This window comes from Mesoplodon bidens (assembly GCF_964165515.1).
Source record: "Mesoplodon bidens genome assembly, chromosome: 6".
In the NCBI taxonomy this organism is placed as follows: domain Eukaryota; kingdom Metazoa; phylum Chordata; class Mammalia; order Artiodactyla; family Ziphiidae; genus Mesoplodon; species Mesoplodon bidens.
In genome coordinates, this window is record NC_138162.1 from 94,439,658 (window position 1) to 94,457,702 (window position 18,045).

The 18,045-nt window shown below is 36.6% G+C and overlaps 1 protein-coding gene across 1 annotated transcript in view; it reads left to right on the plus strand.

Moving 5' to 3' along the window:
- Positions 1–15,679, plus strand: part of LOC308619312 (putative spermatogenesis-associated protein 31C2) — a gene marked incomplete at its 3' end in the record, with an annotated part of 32,418 nt that extends 16,739 nt beyond the window's left edge. Inside the window, exon 4 of the mRNA XM_081237930.1 lies at positions 15,660–15,679. Within this exon, the coding sequence (XP_081094056.1) occupies positions 15,660–15,679 (20 nt within the window). The remainder of the gene's footprint in view (positions 1–15,659) is intronic.
- Between the last annotated feature and the right edge of the window lie 2,366 nt (positions 15,680–18,045).

Below are 18,045 nucleotides of genomic sequence, written 5' to 3' on the forward strand. Positions count from 1 at the left end.
ATTCTCTTAGCTTTGGTTTGTCTATAAAGCTTTTGATTTCTCTGTCAGGTCTGAATAAGAGCCTTGCTGGGTAGAGTATTTTTGGTCGTAGGTGACACCAGGCATATGCTGCTGGAATGGGACTTTTCCAACACTTACAAGGTAATGAAGGTTGAAACAACAAAGGCCCCTTATGGACTGGGTCCCCTTAGGACAAACTCCTCTGACAGCTGGCACAACAAGACTAGAGTGTGCTGTTTATGACTTTGCGTCTCAGAACCCCAGTCAATTCAACTGGTTACCAGATGCACCCCAGTAAATACACCATCCAGATGGTGGAGACCAGAGAGAATATTCTCACTGGACAAAAAGCCAAACTCTCAGGACATCGAAAAATGCAGAAGGAAAAATCTCATCCAGTTTTTATATAGAGGACTGACAGCAAAGTTTGTCTTAATAGGCACTGGACTGGAGAGAACTGTTAACTCACCAGTCTGTGAGGCTGTCTCCAACAGCAGGCTTATAGGGCCTATGCCTGTACTCTGCCCTATGGTTCTTTCTTCTTATGAAACATGACTCAGGAGACAGAGACAAAGAAAAACAGTGACTATCTCTGGGAGGAAAGGATTAAGAAAAACTGAGACGAGATGACTCATTTCCAAAAACCAGATTTTCTATGTCACAAGGATCTTGCTCCATAAGTATTTTCTTCTGCTAATCTAAATTGAGAGAGAGAGAAAAGGAGACTCTTAAGCACTTTCCCGCCCACCAGACCTTACAGGCCTGGGAAGTTGAGGAGCTAAGAAATTTTACCTTCTGCTGGCCTTTGTCATGTGTCCTAGGATCTCTCAGCTGCAGCAGTCTTGTGGTGGGAAGCAGGGTTTAGCCAGCCTCCTGGTTGTCTTGTCAGCTGTTGAGGAGGAAGAAATGTCCCTGCCAACCTTCTTGAGTTAAAGAAGTAACAAGGTTTATACAGCCATCTTGACCCTGCATTCCCTATCTCTGGTGCTAATGATGTCTTTCTACCTCCTGGTAGAGGGAGGGCACCAGTCACATGAGATATTAATTTCCTGCTTTCATGGAGACAGATAGGAAGGTCAGTGTGTCTCTCTTGCATCAGTCATTTCTTCAGTAACTTTAATTCAAAGTAATATTCCACTGAGGCATATTTTGAAGCATCCTGCCCTGGGCACCAACAAAGTCAAATGGTTTAGAGAGAAAGCAAGTCCCTTTGTCAGCAGTGACCTGTGCTCATGGTGATTGTTATTGCATCTCCACAATACCGTTGGGCTGGGTGCTCAAGAAACAGAGCTGTGAAAACATGGCTCCTGTCTCTTAAAATTTATAGTACCAATGTTTCAAAGAAAAACTTTTATTTAGTGCCTCCTTTGTGTTAGACAATAATGCTGGTATATTTTCAAGATATACAAATAATAGAAAGAGACATGTATGGTACTTGAATTGTAGTGAGACATTAAAAATTTTCCCCCAAAAAAATCTTTTTCTTTATACTTATAAGGAAAAAAAATGTAGATTCATTTTGGATAAGATAAAGAAAATTTATGAAGGGATAAATCTAACCTGAGAAAGTAGAAAAGAACACAGTACACAGGCTCTGAGCATTCTACTCACAGAAAATATTGTCCTGTTCTTTTGCAATATGGACTTGTTCCCCTGTCCCTATGGCTGTCTCTTCCCCCTCTCTGTTTCTGCCCCTCTTCTCTCTCTCCCTCACACATACACACATTCACTCCCCTACAAAAAAACCCATTGACTAAATGCTAATTGGCAGGCACTGTGCTCAAACTGAGGCTACAGTTCAAAGCAGAGATCATTTTTCCATCCTCATCAAACGTATATTCCAAGATGGAGAAAGTGAATACTAACCAAAGAGTCACACAACCATAATATTGCAACCACAACTAACAAGCATAACCACGGAGTTAAGCTAGGCAAGCCACTATTGTCAGCTTTCTCTCAACCCTCAGTAGAGTGTGTTCCACTTAAAGGCCTTGAGTAAGTCAATATTCTGTTGAGAAAATCCAGGAAATTTCTCAGTCTTCCACATCTGAAATTATGCAGTTTCGAATGTTAGGAACAAGAGTGAGGGGAAAGGTCATTCAGAACTGCAACTAACCAGTTTCTCTCTTTCTGACTGCTGCAATAACCTCCTAGTCTATCCTGTGTTTACTCCCGTTCCTCTGGCCTGTTCACAGAGCTGCCAAAGTGGTCCCTTAAAATTTAAGCCTGATTGTGCCACTCTAGACTCAAAATCATCCAGTGAATTCAATTTAATTACAATAAATCCAAAGTTCTCACCAAGGCCTCAAAGTCCTTTTTGATCTGTTCTCCCCTTCTCCCATGTCTCTCTTGGCCTCATTCCTACCACTCTCCCCCTTGTTTTCTGTAATCCAGCCAAACTGGCTTCTTCTCCAGCTTTTACTAAAACACTACTTAGTAGACAAACAATTTAATTTAAATTGGGCCAAAAATTTAATAAGACACTTAACCAAAGAAGACACATGAATGGTAAATAAGCAACATTTTAAAATGTTCAGCATTATTAGTCATCAAAGAAAAATTAAAACCACAATGCAAATAACTTCACATCTGCTAGAATGACTAAAATTAAAAAGATTGGTAGCATCAAATGTTAGTAAGGATGGAGAACAACCAGAAGTCTCATACATTCCTGAAGAAAATGTGAAATGATGTACTACTTTGGAAAACAGTTTGGCATTAATACAACCCCCTAATTTCACCCCCTAGGAATTTAAATGAGAAAAATATGTCCACACAAAATTTGTACATGAACGTTCATAGAAACAACTTTATTCATGATTGTGAAACTGAGTAGGATCCTGTGGGGCCTTCCCAGTGACAGACTCCCAGTGTTCCCTGCTTCTTGTTTGTAGAACAAAGCTTTAGTCTCCTAGGCCTCCCTTGATTTCCAAAGAGCAGTTAATGATTATAGAACTGACCAAATTCAGAAACAAAGGAAAAGCAGTCAAGCAAGAAAAGTAACAAGAGATTGAAAAACAGTGTTGTCTCTATCCCTTTCTCCTCAAGGGATATAGATAACAGTCTGACACATATCCTTGATGTGGTGCTCCAAGGACAATGGTGCTTCAAGGACAAAGGACAACCCTCTCTGAAAAAGTGTCAGCGTTACACCCCTTATCAGACCCTTAATTGCCCTCCCCACCATGTTGTGATGGTTATGAAATTCCTGAGCCCAGCTGGGCGATGAGACCTGTCCCAAATAAGAAAAGGCACCTTCCCTGTCCCACTGCCACCCTATAAAAGGAAAGTATATGTGCCTCGACCAATCAGTAAATGAAATTTTCAACTTGGAGCATTCCTTTGTTTTCTGGCTATAAAAACTGATCAATAGCACATGTTTGGGGTCGACTCCCCCAGACTACTAGGAAGTCAGCCTGCTGTTCTGGCAGAGACACTTTCCTCTAATAAATTTTATCTTCTTTACGTTCTGCCTTGTGTCTGGAAATTCTTTTCCAACCCACGTATGGACCACGACACTTGAGCGTTTTCTGTAGACGCTAAGGCTCTCCACCTGATGGAGGATTTGACTACATGCTGATCACAAGCATGTAGGTCCCAGACTGGCTGGAACAAGAAGGCTGATGAATAAGGTTCCCAAAACATCACCCTGTCACCTCTCCACCAACTAATCAAAAGAATGTCCATGAACTGATAATTCACCCTGAGACCCTCACTCCTAATGTTGTCTTTAGAAACACTTGCCCAAAAGTCTTCAGGGAGTTTGGGTCTTTTGAGCATTAGCTGCTTGTTATCCTTGCTTCGCATCCTGCAAATAAACACTGTACTTTCCTTCACCACAACTGGTATCAGTAGATTGGCTTTGCTCTGCATTGAGTGAGTGAATCTGTGTTTGGTTTGGCAATAATTTGGGCAACCATGAAAGGGCCACCATCCCTAGTGGGCATCTCAACCATAGCACACTGGCCCCTGACCAGTGGCAGCTCATGGATACGACTCAGCAGCTGCTTGAACACCTTTGTCTCAGAGATGGCCCTGAACACTTGCCACTGAGCAGGCATCATTGGCCCATGGCACTTTTGATTTCTGTGGTAAAGGGAAAAAGACACATGCTTTGCTGGTTGAGATTTCTCTAGTAAGTAGTGGAACTTGTGTGTGATAATACCAGGGTATTCATTCTCTTAGCCATTTGGGTCTGTCAGTGGCTAAACATTTGTTGGGATTTTCCCTTTTGGGCTTAGGAGTTTGAAACCCTGAGAGACTACATTTGTTTGTTTGTTTGAGATTTTAAGATTACCAGCCATAAACAACTGAGAAGGGGTAATCAGAGCTCTGTTTCATCTTATATTCCCTATGGTGTATTTTGCAGAATTGGGAAATTCTTAGCTCTTAGTTTCACGGGCTCATACCCATGAAAAGGAGAAGGTGATATTTTTCTAAAATCATGTGGTCACAGTATTCTTTAGGCTCTGGAGAATAATGCCCCAGATGGGGCACTTTTTGACATTCTAAAACTTGTTTTTGCATATGAAAAAGCTGGCTTGTTAAAAGTATCTCTTCACTATTCTGACCAGAAGGAAACAAATCTTACTAGGAGGAACTTACATTTTTCTCCCTGTGACTTTGAAATGTAAATGTTCTACCCTGGGCTCTAATGTACTCTCACTCACTCTTGTCTATACCATCGCCAATTCCTGAGACTGAGGGGGGAAAAAAAGGGAGAAGAGTCCTTTTTAAACTCAGGCAGGAAAACTGTGAGATCTCGTTTGACTGGAATGTATGTATGTCCATGTGTACATTATAAATATATCTCTTTTCCTTTGGATGGTATTATCAAAGTTAGTTTGTAAATGAGCTCTATTTAATTGACTTAAAGGAAATTAAGCACTTACAGAAATGCTCAGAAATATGAAAGAAACTAAGTTGAATGAATTTCAGATTCATGTGATCTGAAAAATAGTCAATATTAAATTTGGGATAATGGCTGACTTGGTCTAATGTCTCATAAATTTTCTTGGGTAATCTAAACATAATTTTTGAGAACAAGTGAATAAAATAGAGGTAAATGAGACAAGAGTTTTTAGGTGAACTCTGGGAATAATTATGTTTTAGGAATGTCTACTTAAAAATAGCTTTTCTGGAAGTTTTAGTAACTTGAAATTTTAGAGTTTAACTAAATTAAGCTAAATGATGAGAATTCATTGAATATCGAGGTCTTTTCCAAATAAAATAATATACTGAAATATTAATTACTAAACATTGGCTTCCTTTTACAGAGAAAGTAAAGATATTTAAGACTATTAATAAATATGTTTGGTGTCACACTGAGACATTTTCCATAAGAAAGTACATATTTTTAGAAATTATAAATAGCATTTATTTATAAATTTGCCAATCTACAGAATGCTAATGTAAAGAACAGCTCATAATTGCTTACTTCTTAATTTTCACTAGGAATTTAGGTTTTTAAGACTTGAGAATTCTAATTAAATATGTAATTAAAGCCACTAGAAATAATGAGAACATTTTCGTATACAGGGTAATAGGAGGTGTGTTTTCATTAAAAGAAGGTATGAAGAATAGGAATTTATTTTGTTAAAGAAAAAGGAAGTAATTTTGTCTGAAAGCTGGTTATTTCTAAAGAGGAAATAAAATAAAGGGCAAGTTAATATGAATATAGAAAGTTGTAGATTTCTGGGGAAAAAGTAATCTTTAGAAAGAAATTCTATGTGTTGTCAGGACTCACTAAGATTAGAATGAATTTAATTGAGTAAATGAATTTTAAGATTAAAAGTAAAGTGGTACAAAAACTTAAATTTTTTTTCTCTCTCTGTTAAGAGAAAAAAGTTTTCTTGGAATATTGATTTGCTTTTGATTAAGATTGTAAATTTTCTTTACCTTTTAAATAATCTGTTATAACTTTCTGTACTTGCTTTTAAAATCTTTCATTGTAACTTTGCTTAAATGCATAAGCATTGTTTCACAGTGATCTGTAATCCTATTTGACCAAGTGTCTTGAAACTTTTTAACATTTTGGATAAACTTCTCAAGGATAGAATCCTAATGAAAGATATTTTGACCTCTAGATACCTTTGGGATGTTTCAGAGGACCCCTAAGTCATCTCAAAGAGAGATATTAAACTAATTAGCATGATTTGGTATGTTATGGGAGGCACTGTCAATTGATTAGAGATAAATGTATCTCCAACCTTCTTAGGTTATCCATTTAGATTATACTAAATATCATTAATATAGATATTCTTATGTTATATGAAATTAAATAAAATTTCTAAAATTTGAATATGTCAAATTTGTATGTTACAGAAGTAAACAAATTTTTTTTGTCAATTGCATTTTAACCAGCTCTTTAACTGTGTCTTTTTAAGTCTTTTTATCATTCATAGATGCTTTTGCAAAAATGCTTCATCTTCAGGAAGATTCATACTAAAGACTTTCTGACAAGTGCAGGTTTCTGATAACTTTCAAATCATACCGTTGAATTGGGTAAGAAATTAAAGAATTCTAATGGAAATCCCGATGGTTTCATAAAGGTTAAGGCTGCAAACTGTAAATAGCTCAAATGTTCATCATCAAGTGAATGAGTAACTCACATCAGCAATAAAGGGGAATGAAATCTTAATATACATAACATGGATGAATCTCAAAACATGCTGAGTGAAAGAAAACAGGAACCAAAGACACACTGTTAGATTCTATTTATGGAAATTTGAGAATGGGAAAACTATAGTCACTGAAAGCAAATCATCATATCACTTTTTTAGGAAGGTGAGGATTGACCACAAAGGAGCCTAAGGAAGCTTTCTGGGTAATGGAAATTTTCTGTATCATGATTGTGGTAGTGATTACACAACTGTACATATTTGTCAAAATTTATCTAACTGTGCTATACACTTAACATGAGTGCTATTAGTTGTATGTAAATTGTACCCCAATAGGGGTGATTAAAAGGAAATATATATTATGTATGACATATAAATATATCTTTACATATATTACCCATATATCATGACAATAGAATAAAATATGTTCTTAGTGATGAAATTGCCATTTAGCCAACATCCAGAATGCCAAACATCCTTATTTTTTTCTTGTTTTTCCTTTCTCTAACCTTTCAAAAAGCATCATTTTTAAGAGTCACATCAACATTGCTGATTAGATTTGCAGTAATTTGAAAACACAGAAGACATTCCTTTTAAAAATATAAACAAAAGCTTCTTTCATCTGCTCTCTAGATCTTTTTATTCTTATGCCACATTCTTTACACCAGTTGACCAATTGAGTTAGGCACTCATTTCCTTTTTCACAAATCTTTGTTGTGTTTCTGCTAGCTCTGCATTAGGGACTATTAAGGAGGAAAACCACTGACACAAAATGGTTTCATTTGTGCTGAAGCCCACGATACCACGCATATATTTAATACCTAACTTACTTGCAATTTCGACCTTCACCAGAAATGTTATCTTAATTCTGAAATCTGGAATTTTCTGGTTGGCACCAATATGGTAATCTATCACAGGGGCCCTCTCCATCTCCCCCAAACCAAGAAGAAGAGGCAATCTGCATGATAAACTCAAGGCTTCCCTTCTCTACAAAGAGAAGATAGTACTGGTCCCAAATAACCTTTTTTTTCTTTTGCTAATGACTTTCTTGCCAACCCTCCTTTCTATAAAAACCTTCCACTCTGTAAAACTTCTCAAAGTGCCCTTCTATTTACTAGATGAGATGCTGCCCAATTCATAAAGCATCAAATAAGGCCAATCAGATTTTCAAATTTACTCAGTTGAACTTTGTTTTTTAACAAGACATGATCTTAAACAAGATAAACATTGCCCCTGTTTTCATCTCAGGTGGCCTCAGCCTGCAGCTGCTTGAAGCAGGAGTTTGGTTCCTGGCCAGAGATTGAAGTCAGGCCGGGGCAGTGAAAGCACTAAATCCTAGCCACTAGACCACCAGGGACTAGTGGCCAGTGACAAGTTCCTGGCCTGTGTGCTGTGTAGAAATGAATTTCCACAGAGATGGAAAGTAGTGAAACAAGTAAAGTGTTTATTAGGAGGACAAAGAATACATGTGGCTAGACACATGGGCGGGCTCAGAGAGAGTTGCGCTCACTTGGTAGTTTGAATCACTTTTATGGGGAATTTCTTCCAGGTTTCCTTTGACCAATCATCTTGCTTTGCCTGGTTCTGAGTCCATATTTGGTATACCTCAGGGTCCTCCCGTGTTCATGTACATCTCTTAGCCAAGATGGATGTGTGGTAGTGGTGATATGGGTTTGTATCCTCATTACAGGCATAATGAAGTGTTTAGAGGTGAAGTATAATATCCTCAGGCTAATATCAGATTGTTTGATAAAAGAGACATAGGTGTGTGTGAGTGTGTGTGTGTGTGTGTGTCTGTGTTTGGAGAGTGAGAGAGAGAGAGAAAACTGGCATTGTGGTACATTAATAGTTGATATATTTATTCATTATACTGGTCTTTCAACTTTTCTTTGAGTTTGATACTTTTCTCACAAAAATGCAAAAAATAAAATATGAATTAAAAGTTTGGTTTAACTGCTTATAGACATTATCAACTGTATGTGTATTTATGCGATTTTATAGATTTTAATATTTCATCTTTTTTCCATAAATAATTGCATACCAAAAATCTATGGAACGTCAATTTGAAGGAAACACTCTAAGTATGAATACCAAAAGTGTTGCGTGTAGTGAGTATCAGCTCATGTTTTTTTGTTATGTATATAGATAATTGTCAATGAATCTATCTGTGGACTCAAGGGACATTCTGATATCAGCATTCAGTTCTCTCCTTGAGTCCATAGAATAAATGTACAAAAATCATAGTTGACTATGAAAGAGAGTTTGACTTAGAATAGATTTTCAAGAAAGGTTCACAGTATTTTTAAAGAACAGTAGTAAAATTAATGCTAGAGTAGATTAACGTCTGTGAATTTGGATTTTTTTTCAAGTCTTGAGATATTTCTCTCCAATTAATTTCACGGAATTATTGTATAATGTGTCACCCAAGTAGAACTAACTGTAACATATGGATGTTCATACATTATTTCAATTCTGTTTTGTTCTTTTTATACTATGCAATCTCATTATGAGGACACTGCATAATGATAGGTTTTACTCAATCTCACGGTAAGCTTAATATTCTCTTTTCATATTGTGTGAAATATTGCGGTTTGGGGGGGAATACATATTACTTTTAGAAATCATAACCAAATCGGGTGTATAGAATGGATTGAAATGGGAATTAAATGATCGGGTTAAAAGTATTCTAGCAAGACCTAGTAACTGGAAAGAAAATATTTTTAATAAAAACGATTATTTTGTAGTTTCATTTTCATTGCTAAAGCATATATTTCACATTTTTATGTTCAAAAAGCTAAAATTTCCATTGTTCTTTCTTTCACCTTCCACACTTGAGAAACCTATTTTTCTGTACCTGCGAGTGTCCTACTTTATAATAGTAACGCAAGTGCAATTCTGATAGCATTTATGCTCTCATAAAAATTGGCCTTCTGGGCTTCCCTGGTGGCGCAGTGGTCGAGAATCTGCCTGCCAATGCAGGGGACACGGGTTCGAGCCCTGGTCTGGGAGGATCCCACATGCCGCGGAGCGGCTAAGCCCGCGAGCCACAACTACTGAGCCTGTGCGTCTGGAGCCTGTGCTCCACAACAGGAGAGGTCGCAGCAGTGAGAGGCCCACGCACCGCGATGAAGAGTGGCCCCCGCTTGCCACAACTAGAGAAAGCCCTCGCACAGAAACGAAGACCCAACACAGCCAAAAATAAATAAATAAATAAATTTATAAAAAAAAAATTGGCCTTCTACTCTCACCTCTCTTAAAAATTATACTCTTAGATTAATAGATTACCTTCGCATGCTAGATATTTAATAGTCTCCCACCAAAGTTATATATAATTGTGCACCAGTAATTGTGCACTTTAGTCATAAAAGCTTTGGTTCCACCAGTGTTATATGATGTCACTTTCTCTACAGAAACTTTTATTTGCAAAAATAGGTCTACAGGATTCACGTCAGAATCATATTTAGAAAATTCCTCAGTCTACAATTTTCTGTAGTCTAGCAGTTTTCTGGAAAGACATCTAACAAAGCAATTTTTACCTAATATACTGATGCTGGTTAATTGTTTCTTTGGTTTTTAATGCTCTTCAAGATAGCTTTCTAATTATGGTACATATTTTCACATTTACTAATGTTGAGGCACTCTGTAGCACATAACAGAGTTTATTATAGTGGTTCACTTCTTGGAAGACAGTTGTGCTATTTTGTGAGGAGTTTATGTTTATGATAATGGCTTTAGTTTGCAAAGCTCATTCATGTGAATTATTCATGTCAACACATGTTTAATGTGTACTTACTATGTTCCATTTACAAGGTTATGTACTAGAGATAAAAGGAAAAGGAGGAAGAGAGAAGGACTGGTCCAAGGAGGAGGAGAAAGCATGATCTAAGACTCAGGACTTAGTAAAGGACATTGATCCATTACAGTTTTTTTTTTAACTTTTACTGTTTATAACTATTTAAACTTAATAAAACAGCACAGAATCACTAGTATATCCAAAACTCAGAGTCAAGATGTGATTTTTCCCTATTTGATTGGTACCTTGTTTTAGAATAAAATATTAGTGATACACATGAAAGCTCTCAAAGTCCATGGCATTTTCCTTGCTGCTTAGTTACACACTGTCTAAAGTTTGACTATACTCTAGCATCCATATTTTTGTAAATCAAGAATTTGTTTATAGTTAGAAATCCTATTCTACTCTTTTATAATTTGAACTTGCATAAATAATATATTTCCTTTTGTAACTTGCATTTTTCATTCAATGTTATGTTTTTCCCCTCAACAGATTTGGAGTTTATCTATTCTAATTCTAGATTTTTAATAATTAAAGGTCTAACATTCCTACTTGAGTGATCACAGTCTTATATTTAATAGCTCTAACCCTTACAGAAAGCAAAATTGATGAGTTTCAAAGCATTGGTTCTGATTGTATTTTATATCATCTCCATGTAATGATCATCTCTATTTTAATTGTACTTATTTATTATTATTATTATTTTAGTTTCTAATTTCTTTTTTTTTAACATTTATATTGGAGTATAATTGCTTTACAATGGTGTGTTAATTTCTGCTTTATAACAAAGTGAATCAGTTATACATATACATATGTTCCCATATCTCTTCCCTCTTGCGTCTCCCTCCCTCCCACCCTCCCTATCCCACCCCTCTAGGTGGTCACAAACCACCTAGCTGATCTCCCTGTGCTATGCGGCTACTTCCCACTAGCTATCTATGTTACGTTTGGTAGTGTATATATGTCCATGCCACTCTCTCACTTTGTCACAGCTTACCCTTCCCCCTCCCCATATCCTCAAGTCCATGCTCTAGTAGGTCTGTGTCTTTATTCCCATCTTACCACTAGGTTCTTCATGACCTTTCTTTTTTTCTTAGATTCCATATATATGTGTTAGCATATGGTATTTGTTTTTCTCTTTCTGACTTACTTCACTCTGTATGACAGACTCTAGGTCCATCCACCTCACTACAAATAACTCAATTTCGTTTCTTTTTAAGGCTGAGTAATATTCCATTGAATTGCACTTTATTTTTGACTTGGCCCCCAAATTAGTCACACAATTACACAGTGTTTAACAGTTAAACTTCTTGGATTTATCTACATGTATATCACTTTCTTTGCTCAGTTTGTTCTTTAATCCCACTTCTTCACGGTGAGTTTAATTCCCTTCAGTAAGAAACCTATTCCTTGGAAGTTTTAGTATTGAAGATCTATAGGTAGAAATTTCTCTCTTTGTCTGAAAATGTCATCTCTTTCATTTTTTAATATGGTTAGTTAAATGTTCTATTCTAGGTTAAGAGTGATTTTTCCATTAGTACTTTAAGGATAGTGCTTTCAGTTATCTTCTGGCATCTATTGTTACTGATGAGAAGATTGCTACTAGTCTCATTGCTCTTTTTATTTGATATTCTTTCTTTCTTCCAAGTTGCTTTGTAGACTTTCCTCTTTGCCATTATGTGATGTGGTTTACCAGCTGTATTTTAGCCTTGGTTCCCCAGAAAGCAGAGCCTCAGGCCAAGAGTTTATGTGCTATTATTTAATTAGAGAGTACAATGCAAGTGAACCGGATTGCAGGGCAAAAGCAGGGAAGCAGGGAAGGCTGGCGATTCAATATGAGAATGCATGATCAAGCTGGGATTTGACCTCTGGAAGTTCTGTAAACTGGATCTCAAAATTATGGGGAGGGAATGTGAAGAAAGGAGAAAGAATTCATCCATGGGTTTAGCCTGTGGGAGAACTGAGAGGGTTGCTTTAGGAATATTCTCACCTGCTGGAGTAAGGAGAGAGGTGGAGGATAGATTTGTTGGAATCATGAACACAGTGAGACACTGTCAGATTGTATATATAAGTAGTCTGCCAGTGTTGCACATTCTTTTAATGTGGAACAAAGGAAGGATCAGGCTGAGGTGAGGTATACGATACAGGATATAGTCATATATTTGTTTTCATTTCTTTTACTGGTGACTCCATGCACTTCTTTTATCGGAGGATTTATTTCTAACTTAATCTCTGAGAAGTACTATTTCTTCAAATACTTGTTAAATTCACTCTAATCTCACCTTCTAAAAATATTATTAGATGAATGTGGGTCTTCCATTTTATCCTTTATTCCTTTATCATTCACATTTTCATTTAATCTCATCATTTTTTCTGGCTTATTTTCAACTTATAAAATTCAAATTCAGTTTTATCAAATATGTTATTTAAACTTTCTATGGAGTTTTGAACTCCAATGAACATATTTTTTCTGCCTTTTCTGCATCAGTTGAGATGATCATCTGGTTTTTCTGTCCTCCATTCTGTTAATGTGGTGTATCACATTGATTGATTATCGTATGTTGAACCATCCTTGCATTTTACAAATAAATCCCACTTGGCCATGATGTATAATCCTTTTAATATGGTGTTCAGTTCATTTTTCTAGTTGGATTATAGCTTATCTTTGAAGGTTCCAGCTTATCCTTGATCTTCTAACTTCAGATCATCTCTCATTCCTGACATCCAGCCCTACTGACTTCAGGACTGGCACCAAGAGGCAGGGACAGTGGATTTACATAGACTGCTTAACAAAGCCCCACTATCATGTAAGGTTTAATCTCTATAATAAAGTCCTTCTAGTGGTTCTACTTGTCCCACCAAACCTTAATATAGAGTTTATCGAATGTCATTTGATATTCTGATCAAGGAAAAAGGGAGAAAGCCAAGGTATAAAGTATAGGAACAGAAAGAAAAATAACACAAAGGGAAATATATTAAATTTAGGATGATGCACTGAACATAAATATGCTGTAAAAATCTAAAAACTGGATGAAATTGATTATTTCCTAGTAAAATATATACCACCAGAATTGATTCCAGAAGAGTGTGAAAAACAAAAGAGAACCCTTACAAGACCTTCATTGCTACTTTTGGTGAATTTGTCCACATTTCCATCTGGTTTGGCTTGGAGATCCCACCTCCATATTCTCGTGCTGGGCATGTGACCAAGACCTGGCCAGTTAGAATTCCCTGAACTTGAGGTTTTAACAGAAATCCCAAGCTGAGTCAGTCTTTTGTATAAAGGCTGTCTCTTTGCCTGGGTTCAGTAAATTGGTAATATACAAAAATAGAGTTGCGGGCCTCCCTGGTGGCGCAGTGGTTGAGAGTCCGCCTGCCGATGCAGGGGATACGGGTTCGTGCCCCGGTCTGGGAGGATCCCATATGCCGCGGAGCGGCTGGGCCCGTGAGCCATGGCCGCTGGGCCTGCGCATCCGGAGCCTGTGCTCCGCAATGGGAGAGGCCACAAGAGTGAGAGGCCCGCATACCGCAAAAAGAAAAAAAAAAAAAAAAAAAATAGAGTTGCGTTTGGTCATTTTTCTTGCCACCCCTTGGAGAAAGGTTTCCCCAAAATAATACAAAACAAAACAAAACAAAACAAACTGCAGAGGGAAGAATATCCAAGTCAGAGAAACATTTTCTATTTATATCCTTTGGGCCCCCACACTTACCTGTGTCTGAAAGTATCGGCACTTTCAAACTTTGTTGTATTGTGAGTCAATAAATTCCTTTCTAGCCTTTAAACTAATTTGTAAGTGTTCTCTAAAATTACAACTTAAAATTAATACAATGACCATGGCAGCAATTGCATAAGGTTTCAAGAAGCTAATTTTCTTGCAAAAATGAAGTTATGGGTATATACTCTTTCAAGTCCAAATACTCTGAAACCCTTTCCCTCTTGCTGAATTTTTAAATTCCTTTATATTGGATTTCAAAATACAAAAGAAAATGGGCTCTGCTTCAAGATGTTTGTGAATGTAAGCATACGTAGCCATTACCTTTGCCTCTCAAAAACCTATCATAATAACGGTGAAATCTGAAAGAAAGGGAAGCCCACTACTATAATATGCAAGGAGAGGGCTTCAGCTTCTGAGATATATATGTGCCCAGCAGAACTCCTGAGTAACTCAGGATGGCAAGAGGGAGACGTAGACTGAGAATCTATGTGGGGCAGTTACTTCACCTACACCTTTTTCTCCAAACAAAAAGCCTGACAGAAAGGCATTTAACCACCCTCTTACCAATTCTTTCTTTTAAAAAGGAGCCTTTTAAAAAAGATATGTAAAGACTGTTTCCAGGTGATCTATAATGGCCAGTGTGTTTGTTACAGTTCCTGCCAAAGACTTATGCTTTCAACATTTGTATGTGTTTAGAATAGTGGCAGGTCTCCATCTGCTCATGGTAAAACTAAGCCTTTCAGGTTCTTTCCTAGTCCATGAATTATTCCTATTTCTCCCAGGACTTATTTTGCTATTTTTAATATTTATCTTATTCTCTCTTATGTCATGCCTATCTCAAATATCTCAATAAATATTTATGGAACATCTACTTTGGGCAAGGCCGTGTTTTGGGTGCTATGACTATTGTAGTGAAAATTACAAAACCCTTGCTTTCCTAGGAGTTTGCATTCTTCTTAACATCTAGAGATATTTTGTTTTCTCTTCATATTTAAGAATGAAGACCATGAGCTCTGTGTTTATGATTATCTTTACACCTCTCATTTTTCTGTCTTGATTATCTTTGTTAGCTTCTTTATGTCTGTCTACTTTATAATTGCTCCTGTTCCAAAGGATTCCATCCATCTCCCTCCACTACTACCATGGAACACACTTCCACAGGCAATACCTCATACTTCTTTGACTTCAGTCTGGCATCTTTATCCTGATTTTAGAAGCATACTTGATATTCCGTGATAGCTAGATGAACATTGCCACTAAAATATCACTCTGACATCTCAAATCTCAGAGATTCCAGCTGAATTGTCATCTATTCCTCTACTATGACAAACAAGTTATATTACATTTCTTATATCAGTGGAACTTCTCACCATCTACTCAGTCACCTAAACCAGAAACTTAAGGTCATCTTTAAATTATCCAAGCAGCCACCAAATTTTATTGTGTTTCTTTAATACTACTTGAATCTATATGCATCCATATCTCAACTGTCTCACCATTATATCAGGACTTTATACTTTTTTCTTCCAGTTAATGCCGTAACTCCGTAAGTGGGACAATCTAAATTTTGACAATCTGTTCATATCCCTGCTAGTATGACCATTCTAAAAATTGAAAAATTTTATTCCTATTAGAAAAATTGTCTTGATTGTGCATTGCTTAGAAGATCTAGTTCAACTCTTCAGCCTGATACACAATACCACTTGTTGCCTCTTTGGCCTCATCTCTTCATTTCTTGCTAATGTACTTACATCTCTTCCTATTCTACCCCAGAGCATGATGACTCATACTTACTGTTTACTGAGCCCTAAATTTTCAATGCATCTTTACTGTTGCATGAAGTGTTTATTTTGCTTAGAATAAAATTAATGACTTCATTTCATTGGCTAATTGCTACTAGTCCTGTAAGATACAACTCAGATATAACCCAACTTTAAGGACGTTTGAATTATTAGTGTAGATTTCTCCTCCTAGATCATTCCATTTTATCCTGTATCTGAATCTGTGTCAGGGCATCCCTGACATAGAGTGTTACTGTATGTTTATTCAGCTGCCTTCTTTAAAATGTAATACATTTCTTCATGATAAGTGCTGTACTTTGTAACTATAACCCTAGCACCCAGCATTGGGCATGGCACATTCTTGGTCAGCATTGAATGCCTGGAATAGTGATTTAGAAAAGGGTTGGCAGATATTATAACTTAATAGGCAAGAAACCCTATACAAATATGTTAAGTAAGTGAGAGAGATCTAGGTTGAAATACATCAAATCCAGGATGGTAGGTAACAGTATTAAAATAGGTTTTCTTTGGAGAATAAAGGGTGAAAAATAAGTCTGGGATGCTCACAGTGGCCAAAAATTCTGAAGCAGTGTGTGTGTGTGTGTGTGTGTGTGTGAGTGTGTGTGTGTGTATATGCCAGTAACTGTTCTAGTTTTTAGAAATGTAGTAGTAATTTAAAAAAAAAGAAAGATCTTTTGGAGCTTCTATTTTGGGATAGGAATGGGGAAGAAAACAAGCACAAGATAAATAAAAAATGTTTTAGATAGTCACAAGTCATACTAAAGAAAAAAAAAATACACTTCCAGAATAGAAGATGACAAGGCCAGGGGTGGTAGATAACTGTGTTGTGACTAGTGATGTGAGAATGGAGAACCCAGAGCCCAGAGTTGGCTTATAATTAGTGTCTGTCCTCTACGAATGGTGGATGAGAGAAAAAGGATTTTCCCCAACATGCTTTTCCAAATCTCCACATTTTTGCAGTGATGTTAAAGATGCTGGCTTGATGCTTAAAAATGGAGAATTTTGAATATCACACAAAGGAGAGCCTCTTATTTCATAGGGAGAAAGCCTGAGTTAGGATGGTAAAGAATTTTCAAATCTTAAATGAAGTCACAGAAAAGAAATGCAGTTCAGTTTCCATTCGAAATTCTCATACCAGGAACTTCTCATTGAAGGGAGTATACATTCACCTCTCAAATAATGAAAAGACATGAAATGTTTGGTTAATTGTAGTAAAGGAGATACTGAAGATCTCAAAGTATTGCATATGGATAACAAGTAATATTACTTAACAGAAACGTCACATTTCTTTGTGAACTTTCCAGTACATGCAGTGTTTTGATGTTCATGTTGTTCGATGCTCAGGCTTGTTTGCATTTACAACAGAATCTTTATACTTAATTCTTCATGGAATATTGAGAGCACAACTTATTTTCAGGGTTAGCCAAAAAAGATAGACTTTATATTGCTATCAAAAACTTATCCACAGGCTATAACTACTTTCAAAAAGAATTTGTTATTCAGATAAGGGTTTTTTTTTTGGAATTAGGCCAAAATAAACAAATGTTTTAAAAACTACCAAGAAAATACAGAGAAAATTCTTAAGATGGAAATATTTATGCTCACAACCACAGTGATGCTGTGTATTTAAACTGATATACTGTAATGTAAAAAACGTATCAGGTTGAGCTCAGAAGATTCAGGTACAAATCTTCTCCATTTCTGATTTGTCAGGGCAGACAGAGAGGAATATGATTTGTAAGAGCAATATAATACTCAGCAATCGCTTTGAGAGAAAAATAAGTGGCTCTATAGTTTCAAAGTCAGAGTGTTAAATTGGGTTTATGATATAAGCAGCATACACTGGTAGAATGAGATAGGGTGATGTGAAGTAAAGTTAGAGCGATACGATATTGGTGGTTGTTCAAACAGGAAGGATACTGTCTTCTAGCAGCTTCAGTAGCAGGAATTAGGGATTCCATTTTTGGGAAAAATGGTAGAATATAATGTTATAGTGGGCCTAGAACCAAGACATTAAGCCATTTACTTGTCTAGGACTCATTCTAATCATTTTCTAGGTACAGGATGGATCCTAGCTGAGAAGTTGTATTAGTTGTCTGTTGCTGCATAAGAAA